Source organism: Arachis hypogaea, chromosome 5 (genome assembly GCF_003086295.3).
Source record: "Arachis hypogaea cultivar Tifrunner chromosome 5, arahy.Tifrunner.gnm2.J5K5, whole genome shotgun sequence".
NCBI lineage: Eukaryota > Viridiplantae > Streptophyta > Magnoliopsida > Fabales > Fabaceae > Arachis > Arachis hypogaea.
In genome coordinates, this window is record NC_092040.1 from 31,058,612 (window position 1) to 31,071,103 (window position 12,492).

General features: G+C 33.7%; 1 protein-coding gene across 2 annotated transcripts; it reads right to left on the minus strand.

Annotated features, from left to right (window-relative positions):
* Window positions 1-419: 419 nt before the first annotated feature.
* Window positions 420-11,602, minus strand: LOC112801102 (AP-1 complex subunit gamma-2). 2 transcript variants are annotated; one of them, XM_025843652.3, is made up of 18 exons: window positions 11,028-11,602; window positions 9,467-9,769; window positions 9,175-9,316; window positions 8,583-8,756; window positions 7,829-8,008; window positions 7,123-7,277; window positions 5,791-5,881; window positions 5,529-5,692; window positions 4,907-4,961; window positions 4,249-4,371; window positions 4,055-4,150; window positions 3,429-3,556; window positions 3,009-3,113; window positions 2,648-2,904; window positions 2,087-2,326; window positions 1,828-2,003; window positions 1,475-1,579; window positions 420-1,035 (listed from the first exon to the last, which is right to left on the minus strand). In XM_025843652.3, the coding sequence occupies exons 1-18, from the start codon at window positions 11,057-11,059 to the stop codon at window positions 940-942; spliced, it is 2,622 nt and encodes an 873-aa protein (XP_025699437.1). In that variant the 5' UTR covers window positions 11,060-11,602; the 3' UTR covers window positions 420-939. The 2 variants fall into 2 exon arrangements, with proteins under 2 accessions (XP_025699437.1, XP_025699436.1); XM_025843651.3 differs by having other exon boundaries at window positions 3,429-3,559; window positions 11,028-11,503.
* Between the last annotated feature and the right edge of the window lie 890 nt (window positions 11,603-12,492).

Consider the following 12,492-nt stretch of genomic DNA (forward strand, 5'->3'; position numbering starts at 1 on the left):
CCGATTTTTACAACTATGCTTTAGAGTTTTCCCAAAAAAAAATATATATATATATATATATATGTATGATGGTTAGTGCAATAATATTTTATGGTGGCAACTGCCATGCATGGCGCTGCCTGCAATAAACGCATCTTATACAAATTACCTTGCATCTGTAAAACCTCTAGATGCGTTAATGTAAGGTTGTCACAAGTGTTCTTGACAGAAATACCAGCAAATGGATCATCGCTAATGTCTAATAATACAAAACGAAAGAACATTGGATTCACTAGGTATCGAACCCTGTGCGGCGCTTTAAGAGCCAACTACAACTGCCACTCATACACATGCCTCAGCCACTAAATACGATACGTAACGAAGTTCCTGAAGCTTTCAGGAAGCACACTACAAATTTCAGTGGGACCGAGTCAAAAATGTGGCAAAAGAGACGACATAAATATTACATTTCATTGATATTCAGTGAAAAATGTTACATAAAATCAAATATAATATACCAATCATCTAATTATACCAAGTTGCATTCAACAACACTATTTAGACAGCAAGACCGCGAGAGACTACCTCGAAAACAAACAAACAAAAAAAGAAAAAAAGAAAAAGTAAAAAAGCAAAATACCTCAAGTTCTCGACATGACACAACTCTCTGTGCCTTCACAGGCAAAATTTGATTTGGAACATTCATTTTCACGCAAGAATTCTGTACTAATGTACAAAAACCACCTATCTTTTTTTCCTCGGAAGAAAAAAAAAGGGATACAGCAAGGATATGAAACCACCAAGAAAACTTTATATTTTGAGCCAAAAAGTGGTCCTGTATATGCTGGAACCATTGACATGCCGATGTCATCTGCAGGAATGAAACTCAAAAACTGCACCAGTAACCATGAAGCTTGAGAAGAAAATCAAGACCTGTGTACATCCCCTGGCCATCTGGCTTCATAATTCGCGAGGGAAATTATTGATTTGGCCTTCTTCCAGTGTATCCTTGCCATTCAACTTGTAAGCTATCCTTATGCGCATGACAAGATTTTTCTGAAAAAAAAAATAATAATAATAATAAATAATAAAAGGAGCAGTTGTTAGTAATCTAGTATTCTCTAAGGCGCAGTTATACATATAAATGTGCATATGGTAAAAAAACCTCAGAAATCAACACATGCATTCGCAGACAGGCAATACTCAGAGAGCATAAATAGAGAAAACGGAGGGATATTAAGAAACAAGAAAATCAGGATTTTCCTAATGACTAATGAGAGTTCAGTTGCTGGTCAATAATGAAAAACATTGCAATTTGATTGTTATTGAACCATGTCACATTCTCTCTGTCTTTGACCATCCATCTACAGAGTAGGGATCACTCAAATTGACCCCATGAACAAACCAGTAGCAATTTTGCAACACAAGCTATCAGTTTGCAGCAACGTGCCAAATGACAATAATTTAAAATTAAGCAATACTAACAAAGAATTACCTTTCCATGTTGGCTGTTGGTGACTTTCAAACTTTGTGTCACGGATCCATTTCCAGCAGCAGGCAAAGTATTGCTACTAGCTGGATCTAAGTGCAGTTGAAGAAACTGATTCAAAAGAACGATAGATGTAAGTACTAGCTGATGAAAGGAAACAGAACAGGTGATAACTGATAAGAGATTGAAGTTCCAAAAGAGCATCCAATATAATAATGAGTATGAAATAACTAAAACATGTAAATTTATATCACTCAAAAGTTAAAGCCACTAATCAGACTATACAAAGCAACTTCTTTAGTTGTAGCAATTAGCTAGCAGTACACACAGCAAGCTCAACATCATACTGACTGCCATACCTTTGGAACTGCTGCCTGGAAAACAAAGTCTGTATAGACATTAGAGGACAAATTCGTAAAGGTAGCCTGGATATTTGTTGTTTCTGGGTTTCCTGGTTGTTTTGAGAAACTGAATGTCAACCTCAAGGAGCTACTCTCATATGCAGTTATGGATGGATAAACTGGTCCATTGTTTTCTATTCAAGATTGGAGGTGAGTAATCAGTATTTTGACAAAATTCAAATAAAGATAATGCTGAAATGTTAAACAAAGTTACAACCTTTGGATGGGCTGGGACCAAAACCATCCAATAAATCCATCATAGGAGCAGCTCCAGCATTTGAATTTACTCTTGAAGAAAGTGAAAGTGATGAAATATCATCTAATGGTGAAACTGGAGATTTGCCATTTGTATTGGAAGTTAAAATGTCAACTGTAGATGAGCTGCTCTGTGCAGGTGATCCAACGGACAATAGATCCAAAAGAACATCTGTCCCACTTTTTGAAGGTTGACCTGCACCTAAAAATGCAAATACAAGTCAGACCAGATATAAATGTATTAGTTGAGTCACAGTGCAATTGACTAAAGCCAAATTCTAAAGCGCAATTGACTACGGAGGTCAAGCTTCAATTGAGTTTGATCAAAAGCTCAACAATTAATCCATTGTGATTTGTGAGCAAGGCCTTTCTATAAGGTTTTTCCTACAGATGAAGTGGATCAAAAACTAAAAAAGGCTTCATATATTATGAAGTCAGTGCTAATTTATCTCAGCGTACAAGCAAAGCCGGTAATTATGAGATGGAAAAAAGATTTTGTTCTCGGGAATCATAAAACACCAACCTGATTGTTGAGGAGCTGGTGACAGATCAACACCAAGAAGGTCATGAAGAAGATCACCACCAGAAGAACTAGGTGCTGGAGCATCGTCTGAACTTAGATCGAGTAGATCTATAAGTGGAGCTGCAGGTTTAGCTTCTCCATTTGGAATACCAACTGAAGGCATTGTTGTAGTTGAAGCTGCACCTGGCAAAGACCCAGCTTTCCTACCAATAAAAGTTGCCTCATCCAAAACTGGCATCCTTTCTACAAGAGTAGACCTGCACAAAGATGGAAATTTTCTCAAAAAAGGATTCCTTTAATGACACAATAGTAGAGATCTGGCCTTTTGATTTAATATAATAAGCAACTTAAGAAAACTCACCTAATATTCTGATGCTTTGCTAAAATTGAATTGAATTCTATAGCTCTCTGCTGCAATTCAAGCATGAGGTTCCCTTTGAACTGAACAATGATTTCCTTGATCCTCCTATAGACATGCCCAAAAAGATAGTAAAATTTACATGTCAAATACATATACAGGAAGGGAATAAGCCAGAACTAGGTGCATAGACTTTAGCATGCATGATACAGGAGATAGGATATGGATGGAAAAAGAACCCCTGATTCGGCATAGAGATCAACTTGCTTTCATAAGTATTAAGGTTTTAAACTATCTAACTGGTCTAGTGAACTTCTACTACAATATTACCATTCTGACTCCTATAAAGCAAAAAGGGAGGGGGGAAAACCCATCACAAGGTATGACATAATAATAACCACCAATTTGAAAAGGCCATCATACTCTGAACATGAAGGAAAACATGAAGAAAGCTTTAATAGGGCAACCAAAGCCATTGCTTTTGTGGTAAGATCTGATTCATGGCGTTTTATAGCAATCTCCAAGACATCCACAGCATCCGACTCAGTCACCTGCTATGAACCAATTATACGAGATAAAAGATCAAATTAAAATAGTGTGATAAAAGATCAATTTTGTTATGCCTCTGTCTATAAACAGTATGGTTGTATATCGGCATATACAAAAATCTTACATGTAAAAGCAATCCCAGTATTTACCTTGTTTCATTCTTTACAATAACAAGGAAGACAACAGAAACAGGAAAAGAACAAGATAACTCGTTACAACAGCAAGTAATAACAAAACTGAGGAATTTTGTTTTCTTCACAACATCATCATGCATCATCCAAATAGGAAAGAAGGGTACTGTTAGAATTTTTTACTTGAAGCTCTAGAGAACAGTACAATATGTACATCAACTTGTTAATCATTGCATATGATCGATTACATTAACATAACATCAACTTCTTAAATAGTTGCTTGTGGGTCAAATGCTTTATCATTTTCGTACAACATGAGACAACATATAAACATATCTATAAAGTTTCAAGCAGAAGCATAATACTCACCGTAATTGGATCTTCTATGTCAAGCATTCCAACATTATTGACTAATAAGTCACCATACTCTCCAATGCACCACACTGTAACTCGAACTAGAGATTCCTGATGAAAAATATTAGCAATGTTACTTTATGAATGACATATTGACATCAGAAGCAAATCCACAATATGCATAGATATATCAAAGAATTAATGACCACCTGTTCAGCTGATGTCTGAAATGCTCTGTATAATGCTCTTACAGTATATCCATGAAGCTCAGTAGCATTTGTTATTACAACAATTAGGGCATGCCATACTTCATCTTTTACATAATTTCCAGCCTACTAACAAAGGATAAATATCAATACTTGCACTCATTATATAACTAACTAGAATGACCAAATGCACAAACAAAAAAGAGGCTCACTATTGCCACTACAAGCACCAAAACAATGATAATAATAGTAAAACAACCCAATGATTGAGGCTCATAAGACAACAAATTCAGTTTTGTGGACAAGGTTCATGCACCAAAAAATATTTAAATATATTAGGTGATATTCTGGTCGAAGTTGTTTAAAGACATGAAATTAGAATGACACATATGCAGCAATATGAAAATCGATACCTAAACTGCAAAATCATATAAGTTATAATAAGATTGCACATTTTTTTGTATAATAAGTTGCCATGGCAAATCAATTTTTCTAAAGATTGGTGCATACCAAATGTAGAAATGAGAAGAACCATAGCTATCACATGAAATACACATCAATGCGACGAATATTTTTTTAAAAATAATAATAAAATAGACATGGGCCAGTTTGGCCTTGAAGATTCCAATTCAGTACAAAAACTTGTCTCTTATATTTATACCTCAGACAGAACCTTGAGCATCTGATCAATGTACCAGATCTTCTCTGGGGAAAACCTGAAGCAACATTAATAAATGGTAATCAATAAAAAACTAGACACATGCAATTTAAAGAAACTCTTTTCAACTCACTCCTTAACGCCGCTGTTTGCACAAACAAGGCCTTACCCCAGTCAATCGTCTAACTACTAAAACTAAATAGACAGTGGAGTATCAAAGATGAAGACCACATAAAAGAGCCAAACGACTTCTTTTTCATTTTCGCCAAATAACAGATAAGAAGTTGAAGAAAAACAGCAATTCTCAAAATGCAACGATTGAAAGATCAACAGAGTATCACTAACATGGAAACAATAATATAGTTTCTAAAATAATTAATGACAATAAAAACTGTTCCAGTAACATATCAAATAATCTTATATTTAGAATATAAAAATGGTAATGGAAATTATTGACTAATGAAAACAAACAAACAAAAAAGTAAGAAAAGACATGAACTGTGCAGTTATTCTATTTGGCAACTCAAACACACTGCTTCCCGGCATCCCTGACCACATAAAGAAAATAAACAAAAACAATCATTGCATGCTTAAAAGGCAAAACATTCAGAACAAAATTACTCACTTTGAAACTATGGAGCAAATTTTGGCTGTAAGGTCTCCCCTGAAATCATTTTCACTAACTTCCAGATAATCTATTAGTTCTTTTGCTAATGGCTTCACATTTGTTTCATTTACCAGAACGTAAACAAGTTCAAGTGCTCTTTTCCGAATAGAAGCATCTGAATCCTGAAGCAGAAAGTCCAGTCAGCTACTACTCCAATTGTTAAAAAAGCTCAACTTTGTTATTAACGAAATAACATGGACAAAGAAAATTATTGTAATACCTTTACACACTCCAGAATTGTTGCACGGTGCCTCTGCACTGCCTGACCATCAGCAGTTACAGCCTTCATCAGCATATTTAGTGCCACGTATCTGAAGAAAGAAAAAGGAAGAGCAACATTCACTTCAATAATGAACTTTTGCAAAAAGTTAAGATAGAGTAACAATTTATCAATAATGAAAAATGCATAGGAACGGGAGAACACAAAAAAACAGAATAGCAAATTATCAGTCATTAGAAAGTACTAAATTAAAGAAACTGATCGACAAATTATATCCCTCACTCCTCCCCTCACTGGCTCACCCGATATTCATCCACTTAATAATTTAACAGTTACAGGTGCCTTTTCTTAAGTCAACATCAAAAGACACAACATTAATCACAACATATATATCTCAAGTAACATACCTAAATGTTAGACTACTTACAAAATAAGCTTGACCAACAGAAATTTGAATAGCAATACAAATTTTAGAATACAACCAAATCCACTTGCTGAATGAATTAGCTGATTAATCTAATTCCAAATCTACTATTTGTTATAATAAAGCAAATGTCTGGCCAATAAAACTAGGATCCCAGTTCTATTAATTTTAAATACTGCAGATCGAGGAATAATAGTGAAATTGGTAAGACAATAAACGCCTGCTCAAGCGATTGACTGTTCAGTTTACTGTGTCAGTTTCATCAGGCCCCAATCATAGTTGAAGTTTCCAAAAAGGAAAATGCAAATATATGACCAGCATGATTCCCAGAAGGTTATACTCCTTAAATCTCAATTTAGTCTGTTTAGCTTACTACCTGCCGGAAGACTACAATTTCAACCTTTTACAATGAGAAACACGTCTTAATGGCCAACAATAAATTGAACATTTTTATACCAGTTATATAAGAGTCATAGACTAGAGCTTCTCTTAAATTGTAAGCATACAAGGATATACACTGAAAATTGATTATTCTCTCATATTCAGTGCAAACCACCCAGAAGACAGACTTGGGAGGATAGATTGAAAAATAATCTAGATATCCTAATACTGAAAAGAATAATAGTAACAGTTCACTGTCCCTTGCAATTACCATATGAGAATGCTTGAAAACATTGAAAGATCAGTCCTAGTGACAGTCAGAAAACACATCCTAAACTCTTGCAATTCAGTGGACTGCAATTGGAAAAGAAATTTTAGGACACGACAAGTGATTAAATATCGAGCTTCTTTTACCCCGTTTATAAGAGGAACTTACCGAAGTTAGCACCTAAGATAGTGGTGTTTTGTTACTCTTAAAAGAAGTTTCTCCGTTACTTATCAACGAAAAGCAATAGCCAAAAACAAACCTGATATTGTTATCACGGTTCGACAAGAATCTTCCCAGGCTGTTGATGGCAAGAACACGCAAGCCTCCATTATCTTCAATGCTCATAATTGTTTGAACACATTCATATAAAATGGCATTTCCTGCAACTTTATTTGACTCAGTCTTTGTAGCCACCTAAAGAAATAGCAGGATTACAATTATCAACCTAAATTTTCAGAAAGAGATAGCCATTAAATAATCTAAAGACTCAGTAACTCATTCACCTGCATAACCTAGATTTGGTAAACAATAAACAATCCTAAGAACAGAAATTTATGTATGTTGACTTGATTATCTCAATTAGTAGTTATCTCTAGTTCTCTATGTATGTAAACATTACTTGGTGAGGTAAAAATATTGGAGCACCAAGAAGTAACTACACCATAATATATAATTAAAAAATCACAATTATTTGATTAGACCCTGCCCAAAAATAAATCAGCACATTCCTATGCAGCTCATTATGATTTTTTTTCCCCTCCCCTCCCAAGCAAGCCAGCATCCAAAACACATACCTTAATCAAATTGCATTTAAGTACAAAATATATCCTAAAAGCATATATGGTTTTCAACATACAGGGTTGTACAAAGAGCCATGCAGAAAATAAAACTAAATAAATAACCCAATCACTGCAGAAGAGCAAAATGGTAATGTCATGCTATAAAACCCTGCATATCCAACTAACCTGGGCAAGTATGTCATTCATAGAGTCGCTAGCATCAGCATCACCTTCGCCCAGCACTCGCAAAAGTTTAAGCAATCTGATATGGAGAAATGGGTCTGTGATGCCAGCAATATCATATTCTGGTGAATAAGGACTGTTTGCTAGATCTCTAAGAGTTCTGACCAAAACATCTGTGCATTTCTGTAACAATAGTTGAGTGAATATTTGGTTACCAAAAAAACAAAGAAAAGTAGAAAACAATGACTGGCCCAAATCAAAGCTTGTAAGAGTTTTTCACAAGATGATATCAGAGATAAACTTTTACATAATAAATCACATATATGAACCTTCTTTACATGCCTTTGCATAATCATACACTACTTATAGAAAGCAGCTTTATTTGCACATGCCACTAGAAACTGTAAGCTAGTCTTTGAAAAAATTTAAACACAACATAATAATAGCTTCTGGAAAAAGCTCAAACACTATTTAAAATAAAATAAAAATTACAAAAACAAATGTCAAATTATACAAAGCAGTTACAGAATAACTTAATTAAATTTCCCAAGACTTGTTCAAGAATACACATGCATTATAATTCACAAATACCAACATGACTCCTAATGTACATAAATAAGCTGATATTGCAGTGCAGAAAATTTTTCCATGCTAAATCTTTGGTAGAGAAGTTTACTTTATTTATATCATAATGGGTTTTGAGGTCGAGTCGGGGTGACTATAAAATTGGCAACATATAAGAAATATGTAAAACTACCTTTCGAACATGTTCAAGGGCTTCTGGGCTAATTTTACACAGATCTGTACAAAGCTGAACCCCAGTGATCAAAACTCCATGATGCTTCTCCCTTAGTAAGGCAGTAGCGGAATTGATAAAATTTTCTGCCAAGTCTGGAACTTTCTTGATGATCCTTATAGAACATAATGCTGCCTATACAATAGTGAGCATAGTTATTTGACAGGAATGAGAAAAATGATAACTCAAGAGTTTTGGTTTTTCCTTTTTTAATTTTCTTTTTTTTTTACGATGGTAAGACAAGAAATCTTCCTAAGAAGGCAAGAGCTAAAAGCATAAAACAGAGAGAGAGAGAGAGAGAGAGAGAGAGAGAGAGAGAGAGACCATGAAACATAGATTTCAAGTCTCTCAAAAAGAAAAACAAGTTACTTTTAAGTAGATAAAAATAAATTGTCGTCATGAATTCACAATGTGGAAGAACTTTGTCACAAGTTCACAATAAAGGCATGAATGCCTCATGGTTTATTCTTCTCCAGAATACATAAAAAAATCATATATTCCAGAAGAGAACCAAGTCTGATGGAACATACGAAATAAATGAAAAACAAGTTACCTTCTTCCGAATATTTGGGTCACGAAATTGCAGCAATCTTTCAACCTCTGGCGCAAGATCACGAGCCATTTCTGCTGAACAAATATTTCCTAAAGCACAAAGAGCAAGTCCCACTATATACTGATTTGTGTGATTAAGATCTCTGAGATTCAGTCAAGGCTCTACTATAACCCATTATTGGAATGTTTCCCTTAGATTTCAGTACAAGATCAATGCCAATAGCAAATTTATAAGGTGGAATGTAAATGTCAAGGAATAAAAGCAATTGAAACTTTGACTAGAAACAGGATACTGTTTTAAAGAATTGGTGACCAACATTAGAACTTCTTGTCTTTCATCAAGTAGCAACATGAGGCCAAGGTAACCTATTCTCTTCTCCGGAAATCCAGGTGATGCTATCAACTTGAGGCATTCCATTTGACCAAAATGAGTGGGGTAGCCAAGCATGTGGATAAACATTAGCTTAGCCAAATTCCGATGCCTATAATCTTGATCATTTTCATTTATTGCAGCACGAATGGCAGCACATTCTTTTCTAACTACAGCTCGTTCTTCAGCTGCAGTCTTGGAAGCACGTATGGCCCGAATCATGTCCCTATAAATTGAGATACGAAGCAGTAGGTAAAAGATACTGAACATAATTCAAATTCAAGATGAAATGTTAAAGAGTTAATGACCCATGCAATTTACAAGGAAAAGTAGCAGTGTGTTATCTGTTTTTGATTTTGCAAACTGTTTATATTTCAAACAAAAATTCAATAGTGAATATACAGAAATACACTCATACCCAACATCCGACATATGTAGTAAATAAAATAATGTCAAGAGTCAGTGACTGCATAGGAGGATGGTAATCTGCCTTTTTGAATACCATGTTTATCCTGAGAGATAACCTTAGCGTACAAGGGGATGACAAGAGATTGTTGCCATATTAATAACTACAAAAACTGAAACAAGACTGATACGGGCAAAGAATTCAAATTAGTTAAGATACCCTGGACTAGCTGCATATTGTATTCAATACTAAAGTATGTTAACTTCCTATTCATTACTTCTCTTGGGAATATATTGATTAAAGGCAATTCTGCCTTCTTGTTTTTCTTAACCAGCTATGTCCTAGTTTTGTAATCCATCACATGATCGTCAACAGCATCATATTTAAATTAATCTAATTGGCTGTGGAACTTAATATGGAAAGATCAGCAACATTCTATGGATCAGGGTGGCAAATAATGACCTACCTTAGAAAACCTACGTATTGCATTCTAACATCGTAAATCTCACAACCACCTTTTTCACACAGATTTCAGTTGCTTAGAAGTTAGAGCATTGGAACTACATGCTCTGCCCATATGCTTAACCCAACCAAAGGATTGATCTAAAGAACACCAAGAGAACGCTACCACTGCGGCATCTAAATGGTTTTAGAAACATAGGCAGGAACCCCAATGTTCATTTCAGTTCGGTGCACCATGCCAGATAGAAATGCCAGCACACATTGAAAAAAGCGCAAGGCAAAAATTTCCAGTGATAGATTAAGACACAGTACGTACACTCCAATCCAGCTAAGCACATCGAAAACCCAATCCCCATCGATATCACTAATCTCACAAACCAGAATCCCACAAATCGAACTCCAAAAAATACTAATAGAGCAATTTAAAAAGAATACTAACTAGGCCTAATCCGAACTTGACCTAATCATCAATCAAAACCTTTTTTCTTTTCAAAAATACGAAGTCCAATCCTACTAGTAGCTAAAAAACCAGCACATTTAACTAGCCAAATTTACCATGCACTTGATCCAAATGAAACACGAAATGGAAGAGAAGAGAAAGATTGATTTTCCTAACCTCAAGCGGGTTCCTGAAGAGAAGGGATTCATGGCGATTGATCAATCAGGATCCAATTGCGGAGAAGGAAGGGAGGAATGAATGAATCGGATGCGAGATCAATCGGGTCGAGAATCCTGACCCGGCAACGGAGATCCAAATTGGCGATGCGAAGAAGAAGAAGAAGCAAAACGGAAAAGCAATTAGAGATTCGGATCTGAAATATAAGAAAGTGTTATGTGAATTTTTTTTCCCTTCTGTTTTTTTTTTTTTTTTTTGTGAGTTTCAGGGAAAAGAATCAAGTCTAGCAGGAACACCACCACCTTCCTCTTCTCTAATTTCTATTTTTTTTTTCTCTCTCTCTCTTCCACTTTATTACAGCCATTTTTTCAATTTTTAACGTCTGCTTTAGTTCTGCGATTAAAATTAATTAAAACAAAATAATGATGAGACAAAAATTATAGTACAGGTCAACTGTTGTAAAACTTGCACTAGATTTTTCATTATCTGATTTCTTTTCGGTATATAAATTGACAAAAGACTGTTGTTACTCCTCTCGCAAAAAAGAATTATCTTGTTCGAAATATTTTTTTCATAAATTTAATTGATACCGTGTCAATACTCAATATCAAGAAGTTTTACTCTAACATGTTTGGATGGGAAGAATTTGAATGAAAAAATAAATTTTTTATTATTTAGATGAAAACAGAAAATAAAGTGAAAAAAATAATATGAGATCTATTAAAATATTTTCACCTTAGAAATAAGATGAAATAAAAATAAATGTGATAAATATTAATAAAATTATATATTTATCTTTTATCATTAATAAATTATAATTTATATATAATATAAATAAGAGTATTAATGTAATTTTATATCATTATAAATTTTTTTATTTTTTTTCATTCAAATAAAAAAAATTTTCTCAAATTTTTTTACATCCTATCCATTTTTTTTTATCCAAACAACATACAAATAATTCTATTTTTTTCTATTTTTTCTCTTTTCATTTTTTTTATTTTCTTTTCTTTTATTTTCTTTCTTATAAGTAAAAAAGAAAAAATAATTTTACAAAATATTTAAAATTTCTAATGGTAAAATAATATGTTTAGAATTTAAATTCTTTTTTAAAGAAATTTTAAATTTTGAAAATATTTATTTAAAAAAATCTGGCTATTAAAATTAAAAAAAATTAATTTTTAGAATGAATTTCACTTTTTCTATTTCTATCTTGCTTCAAAATGCATTGATATATGCATTAGTTAACATTTATAACTAATAAATGATAAAATTAGGTTAAAGTATTTAAATAAACCAACTACAGCCAAATATTATCTCTATCACTTAAATTAGAATTTGATACATGTATATCCTAAAGAGATTTTTTTATGTAAATCGAATTAGAGTAATGCTGCATAGATTTACTAGGAAAGGTTTTGATTTCAACTAAATTGAATTAGGCTATTTAAATTTATACTCCCGC